Here is a 23546-nt window from a genome sequence, read left to right on the forward strand (position 1 = left end):
AGGATCATCTGTCTTTGTCGTTTTTTTCCCCGTGGTGGACAGATCGAATGCTTTATTCATTCCTGCATGTATGAAAAATATTTGTTGTGTTTCAGCACAGAAGAGAGAGAGAAAAAAAATCAAAATTTAGTTGGAATGGTAATAATATGAGAGAAACCTATGTCTTGCTAAATAGTGGAATAAAGTAGCTGCCACTCAAGTACAATGTAAAAAAAAATGTTTCTTATCTTATATTCACAATAACAATTCAAACTGTTTGCTCGCACGTTATGCCGACCTGTGCAGTAAAATTTGCATTTTTCAAACTGCAGCAACAAAAAAAGCTAAGCATAATTTGTACAAAGCAAAGAAAACATTTGCATTATTTTTTTACTCTATATTTTAAAATGTAAACGATTGCTCGAACTGTATATCTATAAATACTACAAACAAAGCAAATACTTCTGCCATGATGCCACCTGATATGGTGAAAAAAAGCAAATAAGACCCCAAACTTCCTTGTTTATATTATAGAAACAAGGCAAATTATTTCTCAAATTGAAACATAAATTTACGATAAAAACCAAAGTAAATACAGTACAGCATTTGTGCAGCTTTTTACCGACACTTCATATAGACGTGAAAAAAAGCAATTCATATCCCAAAGTTAACAGAATCAAAAAAACTACTTGCTCAAACTTTTCTACACAAGTTCGTATCCGAAAAAGCAAAAATTAACTTCAACTTTATGCATACATTATTGTGATAGATACAAAGAAACATAAACAGACTTTATACCTGTTCAAATGATGTGAAAAGCCAATAATTGCTCAAACGTGATATAAAAAAGTTTTCCAGAAAGTTGTATCATCCAAACAAACCTTCTACCCCATATATAAAAACAATCTCACAATTACGCCAACGTTGTTCATACGTTGGAATATTATATTTTTATTTTAAAAACGTATTTGTTTTTCAGTGATGAAAAAAAGTAAATAATTGTCGATGACAATCCAATAAATGACATCACCAAAACAAATATTTGTGACAGCGTCTGTCCTTCCCAGAAGCAATAGAATATATCTTAATAGGAACCACATTGACAGCTGTTCAGGCGATGCTAACTTCTCGCCAAAGTTTTTTTTCCTCCCCCCTCCCCCTCTCCCTCCTCCCTCTTTTCTTTCCTCCAGCAGTGTGTGCACTGCATTGTTGTATTAAAATATGCATGTCTCTCCGGAATGCCAGTCACGGGTCCAAACTTGGTGTCCCAACCTCCCACATGATGAAATGACCCCCCCAACACCTCCCCCCTCTCCACCCTCCACACCCCTGCACTTAAAAAAAAAGGCGGCGTCCAACAAAATGTCTCAATCTTTGCTCTTCTTCCCGTTTGAGAAGTAACACTTGTGTGGATGCGGGACTCAGCAGCCCCAACACCTCCGAAAAAAATTGAAAATGGATTGAAGACGAAAATGGGAGGAAATCAATGCATACGGATGGGGAATATTTTTGCAGGAAAAAAAAGTAAGATTGCCTTTTTTTCTTTTTTACTCTTCCTGACCTGTTGTGTGCGTGCGCGCTCCTGCTACAAATGATTGAGTGACGTGCATGTAGTGGTTTGCACCGCACACTTCGACATACTTGTTTGAACATTGCTCTAAATGTTACTCATGCTACAATAGCGGCTGCAGAACAAAAAATGTGAATGTGACGTAATGTTGTTTGCAGCGGAAGTGGAACATGCGATGACGTAAAATAGAAAGGCGCACGTGACCAAAAGTAAGTTAGGAGCTGTCATAGTAAATTTCAAGCATACTTTTGAGGATCTTTGTAACCTGTTGAGTGACAGAAACGTGCCGTTACCATCTAATAATAATAATAATAATAATAATAGACGCTTAGAATCGTTCCATATCAGTCTGTTGCAATTAACATGCACAATTAAAATAATATAATAAATGTATTTGTATTCATTTTTTCCTTTTGTTACTTTTTGGTGTGGTATTTGTTTTATATTAAAACGTCGATTTGTATCAAGAAACATTTTTAATCCAAAGACAAAACTGTATAGTTCCCACGTGACGTTTTAGGTGAATTCATATGTTCTGAGGACAAAAACCAACACAGGCCTCATTCATGCGCAGCCATCTTTGTTCCAGCTTGTGAGGCTTGTTTCAGTCATTCAGTCAGGCAGAAGAATGTGTGTAAAGATATAATCCACTGAGCCTTATTTCGTTTCTGTGCACTCCTGATCCCTGGTAATAAATGGGACGGCTTTTTTTTTTTTTAAGCACGTCTCCAACCTTAAAGTTGGCTTTATTTCTAGATTTGTTGCTTCAAGAGACGTTCATTGAATTTAACTTTTTGAACATCTGACTACACGGGATTTGAAGGAAGAAACAAACATGTACGGGTAGCCTCCTCTCACATTTGCAATTTTAGAGTGGAAATATTTTTCTCCATTCATCCATTTGTGGTCTTCGAAAGATGTCCAACTCCGTTGCAATTTCACCCACAGGTGTTTTGTGAGCTTGAGTTCAAGTTCTTCCATGCCAAAGTCGAGCCGTCATGCTTTTATGGACCTTGCCTTGTGGATTGGGGGCAAGGTCTTGATAAAAAAGAACAGGGCTGACCCTTGATTCATTGAGTCGTTTATTCCGTAGCTGTTTACCAAACACTTGTGTTTTATCATATATCTCTGTCATCCATCCATCCATCCATCCATCCATCCATCGTCAATTCCCATCTTGGCCAATCTAAATTGATTCCCATTTTATGTGAAGTAGCTAGCTAGCATCGTGCAAAAATTACCCAATAGTTTCTTTTCGAAATGTCACTGTAGGTGAGGTCTTCTTTTGATTATTGGTCACTGCCGTTTTATTTGAACTCCCTTGTCCACATGCACTGTGGACCTGTGTCACCACTCCTACTGCGCCGCCCCCCCCAACCTCGCCCCCTACCCACGTACACACACATACCGCCGCTGTGACTATAGAAGACCCCCCACTTCTCATTTCCCTTAAAGAAGGTCTAATCTGAGCCCAGTGGTGAAAATCCGCGCGCGTGTTGTGTGAAGAAGAGTGAGTGGGGGTCGGGGGGCGGGTGGGGCGCAGAAGGGGAGAGTAGAAAGGATGATGAAGAGGAGGAGGAGGAGAAGGAGGGTAGAACCGAGTGGCCCTTTCCCTCTGCTGAGTGACACGACCCCTCTCTTCTCTTCAAAGGCCACGCACAGATCCGCGCATGCGCATCTCATTTGAATGAGACTGCTCGGTGCCCCCTCCCCCCTCCTCCCCCAGCACACAGACACACACACATAGAGAAATAAATGCGGAGATATTGGATTCAGGTGGGCATTAAATAGTCTCCATCTCGGTGCATCCACGGTTATATTTTGCCTCAGCCCCCACCCCGCGCCCCACCCCACGACCACCACCTCGTCCAAATTCATTTGCAGCCACTGATTATATTATTAATGAATAGCTTGCACCGTGAGATGCAGTTTTTGGCGTGGTCCTGAAAGGTCAGCCGCCATTCTGTCACGGTGGCAGGGACGTGGTCGATCGGGTTGCGGGGGGGGGGGGGGGTTCTTAAAATCATAAACATTTTTTAAGATCTAAGTCACAGGCCACTCAGTGCAAGCGGAGTGTTTGGGTCACAGAACCTGCGAGTTGAAGTTCCAATTTCTTCCTCATTATAGTGACAGCAAATATGTTGCTTGAAATTAGGAAGATGAAAGGGTTTGATACAATATTTAATTTTATAAGCGGCCTTGGGATTTTTTTGTTGTTGCCAAACTTCAGTATTTCTACTCATTTTGACGAAATTCAGGACCCAACCGCATAGAAAAATACTTCCTTTCGGTGAAAAAATTGAAGGAAATAAATGACCACAATTATCCACAAAAGATTAATCTTTTGTTTTTAAATGAACACCGAATAGTATGCGAGCTTCACATTTAATTAAAATATTACTTTATGGAACCTCCTTGGCATGTATGTATAGAAAAGAAATATTTGTCTAGAAGTCAGCTGGTGGCATTTTTATTAATTTATTGCAATTTCTTAAGTGATTTGCTCGCAGAATTTCAAGTTTCCTCGCGTTTTTTGTTGGTTTCGGAAAGGACTTTCAACATCCACCCCCCCCCCTTTTTTTTCGCCTCTTTCATTCTTGTATTTTTTCTGTCTGTATTTTCTCACGTGTGCGTGTGTGTGTGTGTGTGTGTGTGTGTGTGTGTATGTGCGCGCAGGCTGTTATTGTTGCCACTTTTGTTTGCTAGATGGCGCCCTGCCTTTGGGGGACCCCATGACACCGGAGCCGCTCTGCACAGCTCACATCTCGACAAGAACATTTCTTCTCCTTCTCCTCCTTATTTTTCTTCTTCTCCTTCTTCTTCTTCTCCCCCCCCCCCCACACACACACCAAAAGTGGATGTGAACTCTGGGGAAGTCCATTATTTTTCGTGAGCATTTGTGTGGTTCCCTTTTAATGATGAGGATAATAATAAAAACTGTGTTTTCTAATGTGGACTGTAATAATGATCGCTTGTGTTCGTTTAATATTGCACAGTCCGAGCCCTTCAATTTGAAAGTAAATTACGGAAGGGGCATTTAATGGGTGCTAGTTATTTAAAATAAAGAAGAGGTTTTGATGTAAGACGGCACGAAGGAATGAATAATATTTGAACAGAGCAAAATAGCTTCTCATGCTAAATAATCTCACACATGAAAATATTTTTCACGTTTGTTCAAGCACAATTACGAATTGTGTTCATTTTTAAATGGACGAATAATTATCAAATTGTGTTGTTGTTTTTTCAGGTGGAGATTCAAACCCAACGAATATCTGACTCGAATTTGTCGAAAGTCGTTAATCATATCAAAGAAATGTTCATGAATTTGGTTGATTTTGTCTCTTTGCCCCCCAGCCCCCACCAGAAGAAATACAAATACGATGCTGCAGATCCAATTTGATTAAATTGCAACTTGTCGTTGCGTGACGTTGATGGATGTGCCGGACACTTTGAGAGCCTGCCACAGCTTTATTTTCAAAAAACAAAACCAGGAAAAAGAGAAATAAACGAGTTGAAGGAGCGCATCAAGATTGGATCAAGAAATACATCTATTTTGCAAAACAGATGCAATCAAAATGTGCTTTGTTATCTTTCTTTGAATATCAGTGCACGGCCTCACAAACAAAGCTAGATGAAAAAAAAAATCTTTACAACGACGATTTAATTGTGGTCCCGACAATGAGGTGCGTACGTGTGTGTATTATTTCTACATCCTTTCTCAACCACAAAAGAACATGTTGTTCGTGATGCAGTGCAGTTCCAAGTTAGCGGTGTACCTAATGAAGTGGCCGTGACATGGCACACGTGTGCCGTGCATTCTTTTTTTTCTGCTTTACGACAGTGACGTTGTCCTCACTTTGCGGTTTAGACTCCCAACTGGAAGTCCTCAACCTGATCACATCGCATTCCCCCTTTTCTCTTTGCAAGAATGTCCTTCTTCTCCTGTTCATCGCCAGTGTGGCCTGTCAATATTTTAATGATTATTATTATTTAGCTTCTTCCTCTCTGGGGCTCCAATAAAGACATTCCACCCAATATCTCCGTTAAATTAATTTTACGAGTGATAATAAGGCGTTTAGGGGGAAGTTTGATGGCTTAATGTATGAATTAGTTTGACGTAATAGTCGTTCATTCATCATTTTTAGACACAGCCTGTATTTTGGGGATTTTATTTTAAAAAAGGTTCCATCATATATATATCTATTTTTTTTTAAACTGTGAGACGCACCCCTCCACCCCCCACCCCATTTTCCTGTGTTGGTGTGGTCCAGCAGCTTTTCATGCAGCTGAACCACTGCCCCCTCACCACAGTCAAATCATGACCCACTCTCCAACGACCACCTTTTACTCGACCATTGTACTTTTGAATTATTTATATATTTTTACAACAATAGGCAAAGTCTTATATTCCTCTCGGTACTTTTGTTTTCCCTTTTTAACAAGCCTTCAACCTGACACATGGATAAGAAGAAAAACAAACAAAACAAAACGAAAATCCCCCCAGGCAAAGGTTGGACTTTGGGTTCAATTAAGGCGGAATAAAACATGCGAGGTGGCCACAATTGCAGACTAAATAAATAAATCAATACATTCAAAAGTCCTTTCTTGGTTTTTAATGATGCTCTTAGAGCGCATCTTCGCCATCAATGTCATCCCGGAGCTTATTAAAGTATTTAATACCTGTGGTCTCTAATTCAATCCGTTTTGACATTCCTTTCTTTGCGTCCCCTTAATCGAATTTGCCACATTTTAAGCTGCCTGCCGCGTGGATTTGGGAGCTCATAAAGCAGCCATTTGGGCTCTAGATCTCCTCGCGGAGTGACAGGGAATACGGAGGTTTGTCGTCATTCCTTAAGTAGAAAACAAGATATTTCTCAGCCACAGTGGGATTTGGACGCATTAAAATATCTCACTGCTATGCTGTGATAAAAAAGGGAGGGGGGCGAGAGAGGGATTGGTCTTGGAAGTAACTTGCTGTCTGTCAGAGTGCTTAGCGGCGCACTGATACGGAGGCTTGCCGCACAGCAGCCTCATCTCTGGGGCTTTTAATTAACAAGCTGTCTCAAAGCTTCAGGAAGGCTCCATCAAACACGAGCCCCTCACCCAAACCGGCAGCCCACCTCCATCGGAACAATAAAATACGTACTATGACGCTTTTGGTTGGTTGGTTGGTTGGTTGGTTGTTAGTTAGCAGCAAAATCAAGTGTTAAGTGTCCGTCAGGTGCTGATTGCACGCTTCTACGCACGCGCGTTTCTGGATCCGAATTTACGACATTCATCTGCAATAAATCGCATATTGTTCTTATCGGCTACATGAAGCAATAACAGCACGCGTTATGTATGTATATCTTTTATGTGCTTAATGGCGCGATGCATTCAGAGCAAATATTCTGTGTGAGATTGTTTTGCAGTATTCATAATCCTGTTCTGTTCGAAGTGGCGCGAGAAGTAAAGAAAAAAAAGCTTTTGGTCTCTCTCGTACTCCACGTCCGCACTTGGTTGTGTCGTGTCCCACGCGGGGATAATGTGATAGCAAGGCGAGGTCAAGGAGGAGTGGGGGTGTGGGGCGTCGGGGCGCTGTCCTTGGTGCTGCGACCACCCGGCCTGGTTGTTCTCATCACACTGGACAGGAGAATTTTGAATGCGGTGCAGCGGAGGATGCCCCCCCCCAACCTGACCCCCCCCCCCCCCCCGGCCCCGGCATCTGCACCAGTACACAGTCACCCACGACCGCACAGTTGCGCTTACAAGAGTACATGAGTCAAGTTTATGTCATTCTTAACAATAAAAAAAAAACCAGGATTGAGGCGGGGAAAGTTTTTTTTTAAATCGAGGGACGTTAAAGTACAAGGAGAATGGCAAAAAAAAGAAAAGAAAAAAAAGAGGAAAAAAAAAGCATGATCCAAAACCTGGCAGTTCAGAAAATGATGAACGTTTGGTCATTTGTCGTATTTGCAGCTCACGAATCAACATGAAGAAAAAAAACAACTTCAATCCAAATCTACAATGGAAATAGTTACATATTGTTGTAGATATTTTTGAATAATTTGAAGTGTCAAATAGCCTTCTTTTCCCCAAACATACACAATTATGGGTCCTTTTTGTTGACATTAAACATATTTGAGATTTGTTTCACATTCTACCAGAACCAGGGGGCGAGTAAAAATCGCACCAAATTTAACAAACGAGTCCAATTGATTCTATAAAGAAAATAAAACATTTTTTTTAACTTGGCGCATTGCCATTTTGTATTAATATCATGACAGCAAAACAAAAAATGATTTCGGCAAGTATGTTCTTGGGTTGACGATATGGAGAATGATTTTTTTTTTGGGGGGGGTCTAATTTGCTAAGTATTTTTTTTATGCATTTGATGAATCAAAATACATCCCCACTTTATCATCTCATTATATTCGTTTTTTTCCTGCACCATATCAAATTAAGAGCGAAATCACAATTGAAAGGTATAAAGGATGACTTTGAACAATATCTTGAGCGTTGTGCTTCAAGTTCGCATGTCAAACTTTCAAAACGTACAAGGGCAGAAAAGAACTGCCATTGTGTGGCTGTCAAAAAGGTAAATGGAGATGGAAACTCCTTTGTGTCAAATTCATATCTCTCTCGAGCCAATCACTATGATTCTTAAATTGTGCAGGTAGGTGTCTACTAATTGCGTTCCCTTTAAAGCGTTACCAATGGGTACTTTAAGAAGCTTTAGAAGCCAGAGCGTTATTACATCCTAACGAAGTGTAATTTAGCGCCCATTCACGGAGCAAAAGCGAATAAATAAGTTGATTAAACATTCTGCCAATCTGCCGGCGCCTGACAGCTTTTGCTGCGGGGATAAACAGAAATAAAGTAGACTTGGCTGGACCAAACGCACACACACGCGCACACACTCTTGTCTATCATCACCAGATTCTCCTCTTCCTCCCGTTTCATCCTCCCTGCTGACTCAGGTGACAAACACAATGAGGGACATTAGAATGGCTGATAGAAGAAGAGATGGGCGTAAAGACTAAGCCGTCAAGAGGTGGGTGGGTGGTGCGGGGGCGGGGGGGGGGGAGACAGTGGGTGAGGCAGTCAGGCTGCAGGCCCTTTCATAACACACGTATATTAACTCGCTTAACCACGGAGATTCCGAGTCTCGCCAAAGAGGCATGCAAGAGAAGCGTGAAATACGCGTCTAAACACGCGCGCACACACACACGCACACACAGCTGTCAGTCGACTGAATGGCAATAAGTTCATTTGGAGCTTCATCTCTTCCTGGCCACTGAGTGATGAGGAAGAGGGTGCAAAGGGGTTGCCCCCCCCCTTTCCTTCTCTCCAATAACAACTTCTTCTTTTTCTTCGGAGCCCAAGCAGCCCACTCCGTGTTGATCCTCGAAGGGATGCGTGGACATGATGAAATCCATCTCTAATGTGGGATTTCATATTGCCTTGAACGGTGTCTCTCTCTTCTCTCTCTCTCTCTCTCTCTCTCTCTCTCTCTCTCTCTCTCTCTCCCCCTCTCTCTTTTCTTTAAATCTAGACATTTATAATCTGAACCCTGCAGGGTTTTTATATTTGTATTTTTTACATTTAAAGCCACAAATTTGTGTTTTTTTCCCCACGTTTGGACAAATATTTGCACTTGTTCAATGAAACGTGACGTCACCAACGACGCGAAATCTATATGGTAATGATTACTATATGAAATATTATTAGGTTCACTTATCAGTGGAGTTAAACGACGTTTATTTACTTTTTTTTCTCGCACAACCAGCCTGCGAATCGATACATCATCATGTCCGCGGCAACGTTGGTTTAAAGTTGATGATATGATTAATTCCTGCGGTAGTAGCTCATCATTTCGTTGCTTTCAGAACAATACAATATTTTTTGGGATATATCGATTGATGATGGGGAATAAGCTATTTTTCATCACGTTTGACATATTAATAATGCCCATAGAAAGACATTGAGTATTTTTTTTTCTGACAACATCGCAGACAGTATTGAAAAAAGAAAATGGGTGTTACTTTTTAATCTGTCTATAATGTCATCGTATTTATCTTTTTAAATCTAGCGTCTATATTATTATCATTCACACAATTTAAACGAATTACTTTGGGGAAGGTCCTCACAGAAAATAAACCAAATAATGCATATTTCTAAAATAAAATGCTTTTGGCTTTTAAGATGTCTTTTCTCCCTTTAATATGCTTGGATTTTGTTCATTCCAAATATTAAATAAATCGCACATTTTCTGCCTACTTTTTAACTTCTCAGAAAAAATGGCATTTATTAAATTTATAAGTTATCGGCTTGCATTGTAACATCAACGTCCCCGCAGATTTAAACTTTATTTGGCTTATAACGTAATTAGGATTGTTTAATTAAACGACGTCAAATCAAAGAGTTGGCTTCGTTTTAAATAATATACAACAAACAAATAACGCAGCAAAATGGCATCCTAAGCCGATGAAAGTCTTTTTTGTGGCACTACAAAGCGTCGTAGGCTGCTAAAAATTGTACAAAAAGAAGTTGACGTGTTATGTTTGCAATCAGAACCAAGTTACATGTACACGTTCGTCAACATGATCTCAATTTGAAAGTGGAGCAAATCCACAAATTTTCCATTTCTCCTGTTTCACTTCTTCACAGATCACGTGAAAAAAGAGCAGTTTCGTCCACTCACGCATCTTCTGGAACGACCGGTTCAAAATCTCTAAAAGTCACATCCCATGTTCCTGATATGTACTTATCGCCCAACGCCTCCCCCCTTCTTTTTACTGCATGCACGCGGGTGTGTTGAGTCCGGCAGAGTATCAGAGGCGGTGTAATTGAGGGGGCGGTGAGGGGAGAGAGCCTGAAAGGTGCTATTAAAACCAAATAGACTCAACGGCGGAGTCACAAACAGCTGCAGGACGAACAAACAAGGATGAAACTGAAAAAAAAAAAGATGACACCAGAGGCAGTCCTTCAGATTTCCGCAAATTTAACATGATTATTTCTTTCTCTAACAGAGAGGGTCCCAGTCAAACTTTTGTGTGTGTGTGTGTGTGTGTATGTGATGAAAGAAGAAACGACACGAATTGTAAATCAAAGTTGCACGCTGAACCCCAAAGCCACTTTGCGCCACATGCGCATTCTTTCCTCCCTCTTTTTCCTATCGAGCTGATTGTGGGTGCGCGGATTTCTCATTAGAATACGGAAGCCTTGTTTTCCAATGGATTAAATCGCTTCTCATGCGAGTCAATGAATATCTAATGAGTTGGAAGGAAAGCGGCCGCTGCACGGGACCCGACCGTGCAATCTACATTTGGAAGACCTAAATAAGATAAACATATACAACGGCACAGGGCGCAAAAAAAGAAAGGCTGCATTTTTTTTTTTGGCACTTACAGGTGACTATAATGATGATGGTGGCGCATTTCCACGCATTAACTGCTTTGGAAATATCGTTGGTGATGGGCCACTGGATTGAACGGCTCGGAGCTGGCGAGGGGAGGTGAGAGAAGAAAGAGCGCCCCGCTTGTTCAAGATATTTTCCCCGAGTAGGGCCGATAAAACATTGATTGTTGCAGATAGGTGACCCGTAAAATTTGGGGGTTACTTCCCTTCTCGGAGTTGAGCATATCATTATGCAAATAGTGATGTGACAGTGATCCGCACCAATGTGTGTGTGTGTCAGGAGGGTGACATTCCAACTGGCTGCTTTGGCAGTTCATCTTTGGAGGGGATGGGTGAGCACATCACACACACACATACACACAACCACACACAGAGGGCCGGTGCAGGCAAGCGTGACAACAACTCTCTCGACGGCATGAAACAATTGAAATATCAAACAGTGGAAAAGTTTTACATGTCAAGGACTCCTCCACGGGTTCACAATGTGAATCTAACACTGGCGGGGAGGTGTGTGTGTAAAAGATGATGCATTTAAAAAGGAGTCACGAGGATTAAATGAGGCGTCTTTTCAATGCAAGGATTAAGACCTGACAATTTGACGTGGTAATAAATTGAGCCAAACTTGCCGACATCATTATTATTTTTGTTTTTACAACATATTGATATCATGTAGTGTGAAAATGTCAGCAGAATTTGTAAGGGCTCTCACCTTTTGTATGATAATTAATGGAAACGATTTGAAAAGCCGTATAAAGGATGTTTAATAATTCAGCCTAGCAGCCAAAGATGAGGGGCTCAAGACACCAATAATTACAAACAAAATATGATACAGCAATTGTTTTTAAAAGCAAGGTTTTAAAAAATGTATTCAGGTATTTATTCACTCGATACTTTTGTTTTATATAAAAACAAATAAAATAAAATAAAATACAAAACCTTCAGGTATTGTTGAATTCAGGAAAGTATTATTTCATCATAAGAAAAAAAATATTGTTCAGCAGATATGGTTAATCATACCCACTTCTGTGCAATAGGAACTATATTTACAGATAGAAAAACATTTAAACAAGTTTAAAAAGAAAAATAAAATTTAAAAAGTTTCCTCAACTACAGCAAAATCAATTCATAACCTATGTGTAAAACTTTATTTGCATTTAAAATGTGTAACAGTGACTTCCATTGACGGAATCTCACTACAAAGAAACTTTGAAAGGATTTGCATCACATTTCAAATTGTAAGAAAGGAAATGAAAACAGAATTAAATACATGGATGTGTCCCAAAACCCCAAAATGAATGCATCTCGTTTATTGAAGGAGTACAAAGAAGAATGTGGTCATAAAAAAGAATGTTTTCATGAAAATTGGCAAAATAAATCCTCTTTTTCTTTCTTTGCAGACTGCGCTTTGGACTTGGGCTGCTCTTTCATCTCCAGTTCGATCTTCCTTTGGCTTGTTATTAGAAGCACCGAGCCTTGTTTGTTCCCTCAAGGCGACAATTTACAATTATGGAGAGCGAGGAAAAATGTGCAGATATGTTTTTTTTTTCTGAAAAACAGAAAGATGAGCAATGCTATCTGGAAACCCAAATCATCAAATCAAATAATAAGCACATCATTTTTTTTGTGTGTGTGCAGAAAGCAGCAGAGATGGGAATCAAATTAAAAGGAAATTAGGCCTTGAAACCATCAGCCACAGTTGTCTCATTACAGCACAAAGATAATCCTCAAACGCATTAAGCCACACACACGTAGGATGGCCATGGAGGAGAAACAGGATTTCACAGCTAAAAGTTAAACAATAGACACGACGCAAAGTGAGGGGGAGAGGGGGGCGGGGGGAAATCAGGGGAAAGTACATATTTCAGAAAATGTCTATGCTATCAGGAGATTTAGCTTTGGCTTTGAGATTTGACTAATGTCGCGACACATTAGAAGCATTATGCGTTGAGCCTTGAGTGGTTTATGAAACTTAAAAAAAATGTTATGTTTGTGTCACATACTTAAGATTACGTGCAACTGAGCAGTGACTTGTCACATCTATGAATAAGAAAAAGACTTTTGCGGTAGGGAAAAAAATAGATATAATTTCCTCATCCTTCAGGCTTAGAATAATATTGAGATCTTGGATTTCCTGACATGCGTCATCTATTGAGGCTTTGTCAGTGTTGAGAGCTGACTTATGGCTCCCGTTTAAATGAGATATCCTTTAAATCCACTTTGATCCCTGACTTTAAGTGATTTTGAATATGCTCAGTGACCCGCGCTCGAGTCATTCCACACGTACTGGGTTTGGCTTTGTTTGTACCGTAAAATGTCATCAGTTTGGAGGCATCTATTAGAAATATGTAAAGAGAAGAGGAATACATAAATACATCATGAAGTAAACCGCATGCTTCTAAATTTAGCTCAGTATATGAATTTAAAAGTTGTGCATAGGTGCTCATCAACGGCATCATAAAAACAATGGCCTTGGTGTTGGTGAGCAGTTTACAAACATTGAGTAAGCTAAAAAAAAAACAAACGTGTCACCTCTAACTGCAGGGCAGCTGATATGAGGTGCACCACAGATCAATGTACTTAGCCCATATCATCTTAGGCTATACTGCCCTCCGGAACCACAAACGCGACGGCACATATTGCTTCAACAATGGCTCTAATTGAGATGTAAGGCAAAATGTTACTGAGATGTACACACACTGACCTGAATTCTTGTCTCTTACCAAAACTACAAGAATCATGCTTGTGCGCGCAGCCACAGGGGAGAAATGACATCCGGGGAGCAGAGCAAGGAGGGTAGCAAAATAAAAAAAAAAAACAGGCAAAAAAAACGTAACCACCCGCTCTGTACTATCGCTCCAATAAAGTCAGTGACGTTGTTTTACAAATCAAGGTGTTTGTTTTTGAGGGAGCTGCTGCGCGTGGTAACAGTGTTGAACGTCTCCTCTGCCTCCTCATCTTTTTTCGCCTCCACGATCTCGCCGAAGAACCTGAAGATGGAGTCAAAACTCATCCAGGAGGTCAACTCGTGGCGTTCTGTGCCTAAACGGACGACACAAACACAATTGTGCGCTTTAGCAGGAGAACAGAAAAAAACATTTCCAATCCATTTTCCTTACTGTTTGTCATTATTGTACAAACTGAACTGGAGCCTATCCCAGAAATAGGCAGGGTACATCCTGGACTGGTCACCAGCCAATCAGAGAGCAAGAACAAACAAACAACCATTTACACTTACACAGAGAGTACTGTTTTTGTTCCAAACTGTCATGGGCTGTAATCAAAGATCTAAGACCTTTTCTACATATAAAAGGCCTCATTTCTTGGAAATATTGTTCACAAACCGTTCTAAATCTTTGTGTGTGAGCACATCTCCTTTGTCGGAACAATCCACCCACCTCGCAGAAGGGCAATATCAATACGCTGATTAAACAGAATGATGAGTGCACAGGTGTGCCCAGGCTGACCACAATAAAAGGCCACGTGAGTGGAGTTTAACTAGATTGGAAGTCTTACTGTTTTGGTAACCCTTGACAAAGGATATATGCTCACAATAAACAGAATAAAAAATGCCTTTGTGTTCACAGAAAAAAATACATCTTTGTATTCAGTGAATAAAAACATGTGAGCAACAACTAAAGTGTTGCATTGATAATTTTGTTTGGAATTTGGAATACTAGGAATGCATTCCAGCCTGAGAGAAAGTGCAAACTCCAGAGATTAAAACGCAGAATCTCAGAATTGAGAGCCAGAAATGCTGCATGCACATGCACACTGCAAGATTTTTATTCATTTACATTATTCTGAGCAGGCCTTTAGTCTCACAAACGTAGATGTTATTAAACCTCACCTTTGTTGAGAGGACTCACATATAAGACTGGAGGTTTTCATAAGTTCCCTAATAATAACGATAGAACGCTAAACAAACTGGAACAAGTAACTTGAGCCACACTAAAATCACAGCTGCCTCCCTTTAAAGCAGAGATGAAATCAAGTTTTGGCGAATTTGCAATCAAACAATGAAGAAAACAAAAACAACATAATGATTTCAGGACTCGCCTCAGACCTGAAGCATGAGATCCTCTGACCTGGTGGTCCAATGGGACACACTTAATATGTTATCCAAGCAGAAAGCTGATAATCAACACCATTGCTCACTCTTCTTTCCATTTAAGGCCTTCCAAACAAAATGCGAGTTATGCACAAAGGATGCCCTGAGCAAAACCAGTGGAGCGCTAGTGCTTCGTTCTAAAGAGTCAATTGAGGGAAGTGGAGGTAGAAGTGGGGAGAGGTGACTTGGGGGCTGTATCAGGTGGGCTGGTCGTGGCGGGGGGAGGCACTCGTGCTGAGTTACTTTATGACCTCTTCCAGGTTAGCCAGTTCCCAAGTTGGGGTCAGACTGCATTTGGAAATCTGGGACATGCACCGAAGGTTCGTCCAGCGTTCCTCCCTTTCTTGAGTTTCTTCCAAGCTACCGATCGCTGCAACAAAAGAACCTCGGCTCAACGCTGGAGCGCCCACCATGACGGAAGCTTCTGGTCGCTACCAGAAACGTCATTAGACCTGCTCAAAATCCACAGTGAGAGGACTGAAAGATACAATGAAACCTCTGAAGTCAAAACGCAATCTGTTCCAGGCCCTATGCCCAACTGATTAGTTCAGATTTGGGGGGAATAAAAGAGCAAATAACATCACTATAAATAATTGGTTCCAGGGTCAAACTGTTGGCATGAGAAAACCTTTATTAATGCTACAGGGACATTTTTAGTTCAAATTAGATTCAACCTTCATACAAGTATACGGTGGTAACTTATGAGTTTAAGTCATTTTATGATGAAGTGCCGACCTCAATTTATCTGTAAATCAAACCAGTTTTCCACACTTAATACAATCAAAATCGTGTTAACCCCTCTTTGCCCTTCCAAAACACGCATTTGTGTTGCTTTTAATCAACAAATATATATAATCAAAAATAAAAGAAGGCATGGTTAGGAGCTCTGACTCCAGCTGCAGTTTTACAATCAAAAGATAGACTGGACCTGTTGCAGATATCTGTGCTTCAGTGTTGCTATGTCAAAAACAACGTTTCAGATATCTACAAAACTATTCCAGGGATGAGAATGACCAATTTTGAAAAACACTGAAAATGTCTGTCGATGGCTTGGGGAGGGGTGAGTTTCCTCCTGGATATTTTTTGCTCCTATCGGAACACAGAGTGCACAGCACTTTGCCGGGAATGTCCACTTTTTGTATCTGTTCGGTTAGACATGTTGATACCGTTTTCGGTCCTATCTGCACAGTTACACTATTTTCAACCCATGCCCGTCTGAAACAGTTTTTGATTCCAGCATCCTTGTCAATTGCCCTCGCTCGATCTTCATCCTTTTTTTCCAACACTTTTGCCATTGTAAAACTTTGAACACACCGTCGCTCAGTCCGCGCGATCTAAGTCCCACGCGCCATTACTTGGCTAACTAACAAGTTACACTGCGATTTCTGAGAACTGAGAACACATGTACATGGCAATGGTGAAACTTGATTAACCACTTACACGATTGGATCGTTATACTGTATAACTCTGTTGTCCGATCGAGTAATCTGCCGCAAACAAGTTTTAATGTTTATGTCGCAAAATGCAAATATTTACACTACCAAGCAAATTAGAACGGCATATGATAGTCGTGCTTGTGCTAGCACTAAGCTGAACTTGCAGCTCGGAGCCCACCACCGAGAGGCAGACGCACGATACCCTACCGCCAGCTGAAATTTTCTCAACGGATTTGCGCTTATCTCGAGAATGGTCATTTTGGTCTGAAAAAGTCGGAAATCCGCTGATCGGTGGAAAATTCTCATCCCTGCCATTCTGACATGACTTTTGATTATTTTTTAGATTGATTGTAGATAGTTACAATTCCACTCCAGGTACCCAGTTTTGGAACTACGAAAACCTGCAAGTGAATTGTAGATATCTGTATTTTCCGTTTGCGCTATCTACAATTTTAGTCACAGTTTGAGTTCAAGATATCTTTAGGCTTACCTGTTAAATATTAAGGCTTGTGATACCGCTTGGCCATTTCCCACACTCTCAGTTCTATGCTAGTGATTTCGCCAGGCTTCGCGATTTCGCCAGGCTCCTTGTAAGTGTTTTCATTTTATATTTGTGTGCCTGACTCTTTGCTCTGTCCAACAAATGTCTCAAAGCGTATCAGTGATGGTCGCGTTCATTTTTCCCCCCTTCACTTCACTGAAGCATACCATATCTGAGGCGTCCTCGTCAGTAAAATTATGGGTAAGAACGCAAAGTAATGAATCGATGGCTTGCACCTAAAAAAAAAAGTTGGCACAGATAAGTAAGTCAAGGTGCCACTGTACTGTACTGTATTAAATGAATTGCTTTAATATTTTAACAATAAAGGATCCAGTGATGGAGTAACACAACATTCGTAACTGTCACAGAATTATACAAATAAGTTAACTGCTGTAAAATAGTCCAATTTTAATGTAAAATAGTGCTTATAGTTTCAACTGAATTGCAAGGCACACATTAAACTAAAAAATAACCTTCAGGCAAGAAGCTCAAGCTGCTTAGCAACTACCTGTAACTGAACTTGGGAAGACTTTCTTCTTGTTCGTTTTTCTTTTTACCTCCCAGTGGGAGATTAAATTTTTCTGAGTGCAGATATTTAGACTTTTGTGTTTACAGACGGAGGAGTGAGTGAATACATCCCTGGAAGTAATGCGTTTTATGTTTTGAACCTTTTTTTTAATCTCCATATTTAAGACTTTTTTTGTCGGAACCTGTATTTGTTTGCGACGATAAGAATATTGAAATAGGCTCCCCTAATTTTCTACGGAGGATTAAAAAAAGGATAAGCTTTGTATCGAAAATCAGTTCACCCAGTGAGCAGAAAAAGGTGGAAAATGGGAGCCTTGCTTTCCTGTTTTCTCTTTCTTCCTCTGCAACATGTACTGGCGATTGGCAATAAAAAAGGTAGACTTAGAAGGCCGCGGGGATACAATTAGGAAGCACCTTAAAGGCTCTCTCAGTATGGACGGGCCTCTGATGACCACTGGGCCGACCCCATGTTTATTAGATTGACCTCTGCCTGTACGCATTAATAGAGATGATGTGTATGGATGTGTGTTTGTGTGTGTACGAGTCTGCAGAGTGCTTGGGCGTAAACTTTGAAGGATTCTGTATGTGCCCGACACTATGGGGGAGGTGGGGGTCTGGATCCAAGTCAGCACCATGGGTCAAATTTAGCCATCTGACAATCATGAGAGCAAATAAGCCGACATTGTGGGTCAGTGTGCTCCCTCTGCAGGGCTTGCTTTAACGTGCCTCTGGAAAAGCAAAACACAACCTTCTACCACTGCTTATGTATCATTTATATCCAATATGAGGCAAAATGTTTCTCTCGCACGACTTTTTACTCGTGTTTTGTCCTTTTTATCCCCCCAGCACAAGCAATCATTGCTGCAGCGCTCTACCGTTCACCCTGAACTGGCGCTGAACTCCCACGGAACACCGCAAGGCTCTCCACCCTATCCCATCGGTTAAGGGTCACCAGTGGGGCGTCTCTGTGCCAATATGCAGATGAGCCCGTGCCCCTGCGATGACTCTGGCTTTTACCCCCACCCCTCCATAGGGTGGCGGCTTTGAATTGAGATCTGACCCCCTAACAACACCCGCACACATCAACCTGCTCTGACACACTAAATAGGCCTCTAACAGCCTAAGCGCACCCTTCAATTAATTGCCAAAGTGTGTCGCACCTAATGGATGTTGTCAGAGATGCAATGTGATCACTGATTTACAGGCGGAAGCCCAATGGCAAGCCTTCATGGGCCACTAAAGACTGAAAGGGGGGAGGGGGAATTACCTCAGCGATGGCACAAATCAAATTAATATCTTTAAAGATGTTGGCGATCAATGAGATGTCATCCAGCTATACATAAACATGACAGGATGACGTTTTAGCGGCTGAATAAAAATGTTTATCAAGAGGTAAGTGGCTACAATGATGACCAATTAAACTAAAACACCAGTCATTGAAATAATATTTTGGGTAGCTTCCACTTTTTGGGGAGAAAAGATCCTTGTGTTTTTTTCCCCTCATCACAATGATAACTACATTCATCCATTAAGTTCACGATAAATGCAATCTTATCTAAATGACTCAAATATGTTACCAACAATCCGACAATAAGACCTGAAACACTGTCAGGTGTCTGTTATGAGAAAATATGACTTTGTTTAAAAATAAAATAAAATAAAGACTGGATCCACTTTCTTTCCCCATCAATGTACACCAAATATTAATGCTGCACATTCTTCACTGAGAGATAAAGCCTCATTATATAGATTTTGTTATTTAAAAAGGTACAACGAGTGTTGAACACCCCTCAGGTTGTGGAAGTTGGAGTTTAGCCAGCTCTAAAGTCACACAAAACTTTTGAGGTGGGAATCCAAACTGCCACAACGCATGATGCCACACTTGTTTGTTTTTTGCAGCCTCAATAAAGGGTGTTAAGAGAAGAACAGAACCACAAGTTTTATGGGGGGGAATTGTATTTAAAGCAGCAACTTACTCCATGCACCATCACTTCTTATCAAGTGTTTGATGGAAATAATATTCAGTGGTAAACTTCCCTTACACTTGTATGACATTTAAGAATGTTAAGTAGGGAATTGTGTGACACGCGTCTATAACGATACTCAACGTCACATCACATTATTTGTCGCCAGTGTTTTTTATTTTCCATTTTCTTGAAAATACTTCTTTAAAGTAACTGCCTTGATAGGGTTTGGAAAATATATGTATTCATTTTCACATACACTAGCTGAAACAAGTATTTAATATGCCACCATTTTCCCTGACTAAATGTATATCTAAAGGTGCTTTTGACATGAACATTTTACTAGTTGTTGGGAACAACCCAAGTAATCCACACATACAAAGAAAGTAGACAGAATAAGATCAGAAATTAAGTTGTGTGTAATAATGTGGAATGAACCAGTACTAATTTTGTTGAGCAAACGGTAAACAAGCTTAGATATGGACCCCCCGCCCCACCACCACTAATAGGGTTTTACGTGGTGAGCATGCACACTCCGCCACAGGTCATGGTGGCGGAGTACATTACTCACGGTTATCCTTGTGATAAAAGTACTTGCTAATTTCTGGTCTTTTTGAAGCACTCCACACGTGGTCCATGGCTCTTGTACAACTGTCAGACATCTGTCAGAAATCTTTGGAGGAGCACCTGCTCGAGGCAACTTTATGGTGGGATAATTGTCTTCTTACTTATTATGGTCCAAATATCGCTCACTGGAACATTCAGAAGCTTAGCTGCTTCTGTAAATAATGCCATCGTTAAGTTTTGCAACAATTACTTTGTGATGGTTTTCAGACAGTTCTTTGCTCTTAAGCCATCGTGAGATGTGTGTTGACTCACACCTTGGCTAAAAGACCCTTTTGTAGGCCATCAATTAGGACTGAACCATCTGATCTTAATGTACACCGACAGGGGCTGGATTGTTGTTTTTGATTGTTGATAGATGTCTCTTTGCACATCCTTCTCTCTGTGTTCAATAATTTACCCCTGTCATTTCACATTACTAAACACAACTTTATTTATATATCAATAATCTCATTTGTTTTACTTTTGTTGTATGAATGGATTACTTGGGTTCTTCCCAACATCTGATGAAAATTTCATGAAATAGCACCTCTGCAAATATATTTACTTAGAAAATCTAAAAACTAATTTCAGCCATTGTATTTCAGTAAAAGGCAATGAAGCTACCTTAACTTTGGACCACATTGCTAAATGCTGGCTTCCACATTCCTGCTATCCTCTTACCTCCTTCAAATACCATAAATCAGTTTTTTTAGTGTGACGTAGCCTGTCATTTCCATTATTCATTGATGGCACCCCCCCCCCACACACACAGAATAGTACAATAAACCTCCAGCCCAAAACAGCAGTTCAAGTAATCATCATTGACTTCTGTTTTAAAAACAAGTGTGTTAATACTGTATGGGATAAGGTGAAGAGTTTCTGAAATATTTACATGTACCGGTAGTTATCTGGTCATAATGGTCCTCTAGGGTCGCGGGAGTGCTGGAGCCTATCCCAGCTGTCAGGAGGCGGGGTACACCCTGAACTGGTTGCCAGCCAATCGCAGGGCACATCGAGACAAACAGCCGCACTCACAATCACACCTTGGGGCAATTTAGAGTGTCCAATTAATGTTGCATGTTTTTGGGATGTGGGAGGAAACTGGAGTGCCCAAAGAAAATGCAACAAGGCACGGGGAGAACATGCAAAATCCACACAGGTGGGTCCGGGATTAAACTTGGGACCTCAGAAATGTGAGAACCTCAGAACCTTTTTTAAAAAAAAATATATATATGCAAAAACACAGTATTGTATAGTATGGACTGAGGGAGAGTTTCAGTCCAAGTCCTGGCCTCTGGCTTTGTTTTTGAGCCCGTGTGAGTGTGTGTGTTTGTGTGTGAGAGATGCACGCATGTGGAGGCTGTATCACTTATGCCACAGTCAGTGTATCTGATCCCTTATATTTAGCCTCGTCCTCTGTCGCAGTCACTGAAGACCTCTCAGGGTAATTGACTGACTGACTTTGATCCCCTGTGTCGACAGTGCCATACAGCGATTTGCCACTTGCAAGCATTTCCTCACAGCTGGCACATACACACAAACATTTACTCTCACATCTACCCTCCTCTCTCTACAAACGCACACATTTGTTATCGTTAGTGTGCAGCGGGGAAAGTGAACAAGAGAGGAGGAGAGCTGTTAAAAAGGAAACACAGAAACTCCTCCATAGCTATGGGCCATGCTTTCTTCCCTATGCAGCAAACGCCGCACGCTGTTACAAAAGGTAATCTGGTCTGATTGTCACCAATTTCAAAACAAGCGCTAGGTGACTGAAAAGCCAAAGTGACGCCCCGAGTGATACGCCGACAGCCTGAACCAAACCGCGCAGACTATAATTAGGTTCCATCTGGGTGAGATTATTTAAAGTTGCAACAGTTAATTGCTTGTGTACAAATGGCCCATTTTATTTGAATCTATAACTTTTTTTTTGTTTCAGTGATTTGTAATTATGCTGATGCAAAGAGGGGCCATGTCTCTGTACAACACTATTTTTTTTGAGCCATGGGAAATGTACAGTGATGATACATTTCTTTAATTGTGAATAAAATATCTTTAAACAATTAACTTCAGGTTAAACATTTATTATGAAGTATATTTTTTTTAAAAAGGAGCTGGTGAATAATTTAATTACGGTCAGAGTAAAAATGACAAAAACAGAATACCAATAAAGGACCGATGCCGATAATATTAAAAAATGCAGAAGCACACATTTTCTCATTTCCTTTTTGATGAAAGTGGAGCACAAACAACGCATTTTCTTATCAATTTCCCAACAACGGTAAACTAAGCTTTTGTTTTATCTCAGTATGGGGCCAGGCAGCACATTTTGGAATGGCCCCTTGCTGGATGTAACTTTACCTCAGCCACTGTTTGTGGAAACTATCTGTTGCATGGATCAGCGGCAGGGAATCGCTATCAGTATCCTGCTTGTCAGACGGTCGGATTTCCGCCACTGACGTTCTGATATTAGATGATCGTTCGTGGTGGGTGTCTGTGTGTGCGTGTTCTTAGAGCATGCATGTGTGCGTATACCACCATTTTGGATGTTTTTGCTAATAGACACAGAAAGGTCAAGAATCGTTAGGCCCCGTTAAGGCAGTGGGCCATGTTGCCATAGGAGATGCGGTCAAAGAGAACCCAGGCAGGTGACAGATGCTCATCCTCACTGCCACAGAAACTTTGCTCTCGAAGAAAATATGCAAAACTTGTTTTCGCTCCAAAACCTAATTAAATCTAAATCTTCCCCTTCACCACCACCGCGACATATCTTCCACCCAGGGCAAAGACATCAACAATTGACATGCTCTTAATCACGTTTTGTTCATGCCATACCTTGGTATTCATCAAATTTTCAATAAAAATCCCAGCAGCACTAACGTTTAAAACCTCTACAATAACAAGAAGGACAGCAAAAATATAAAATTAAAATAAAATGAAAAACAAAGACAACAATCAAAACAGGGCTTGCTTTTACATAAGCAACACGATGGCTGCTTTCTCCAGAATGCAAATCATTTTTAATGCGAGTCAGTTAAGTGGGATCTGCGTATCCCCTTCGTACTGCTTTTAATTACTTGTCTCATTATTGTGTGCTATTGTTGGACAAAAACAAGGCAGAACTCATTAAACGCCTTGAGATGAGGAACCTGAATCACTAGCTACAGGGGCCATTGTGTGGACTCACTAGGAATTAAAAAATGAAAAATGAGACAAACATTGAGAGAAAGCAGAATGTCATTGAAATCATAAGCACCCTTATAATCAATTTGGAGGAGAAATATAAATAAAGTGAACTTAAGGAAAATAAAATTGTGTAAAACCAAGTTTCATGGGAAACTATCCTCGACAAGTTAAAACATTGAGAGAGGATGTACGTCACACACAACGTGTTTGAGTTCAATTTCTTTGTCCTTTC

General features: G+C 40.6%; 1 protein-coding gene across 2 annotated transcripts in view; it reads right to left on the bottom strand.

Moving 5' to 3' along the window:
* Positions 1 to 11891: 11891 nt before the first annotated feature.
* Positions 11892 to 23546, bottom strand: part of arb2a (ARB2 cotranscriptional regulator A) — a 181783-nt gene continuing 170128 nt past the window's right edge. For both annotated transcript variants that reach the window (XM_061817581.1, XM_061817580.1), the window contains exon 11: positions 11892 to 13987. In XM_061817581.1, the coding sequence (XP_061673565.1) occupies positions 13827 to 13987 (161 nt within the window). In that variant the 3' untranslated portion in view covers positions 11892 to 13826. The remainder of the gene's footprint in view (positions 13988 to 23546) is intronic.

Source organism: Syngnathoides biaculeatus, chromosome 4 (assembly GCF_019802595.1).
Source record: "Syngnathoides biaculeatus isolate LvHL_M chromosome 4, ASM1980259v1, whole genome shotgun sequence".
NCBI lineage: Eukaryota > Metazoa > Chordata > Actinopteri > Syngnathiformes > Syngnathidae > Syngnathoides > Syngnathoides biaculeatus.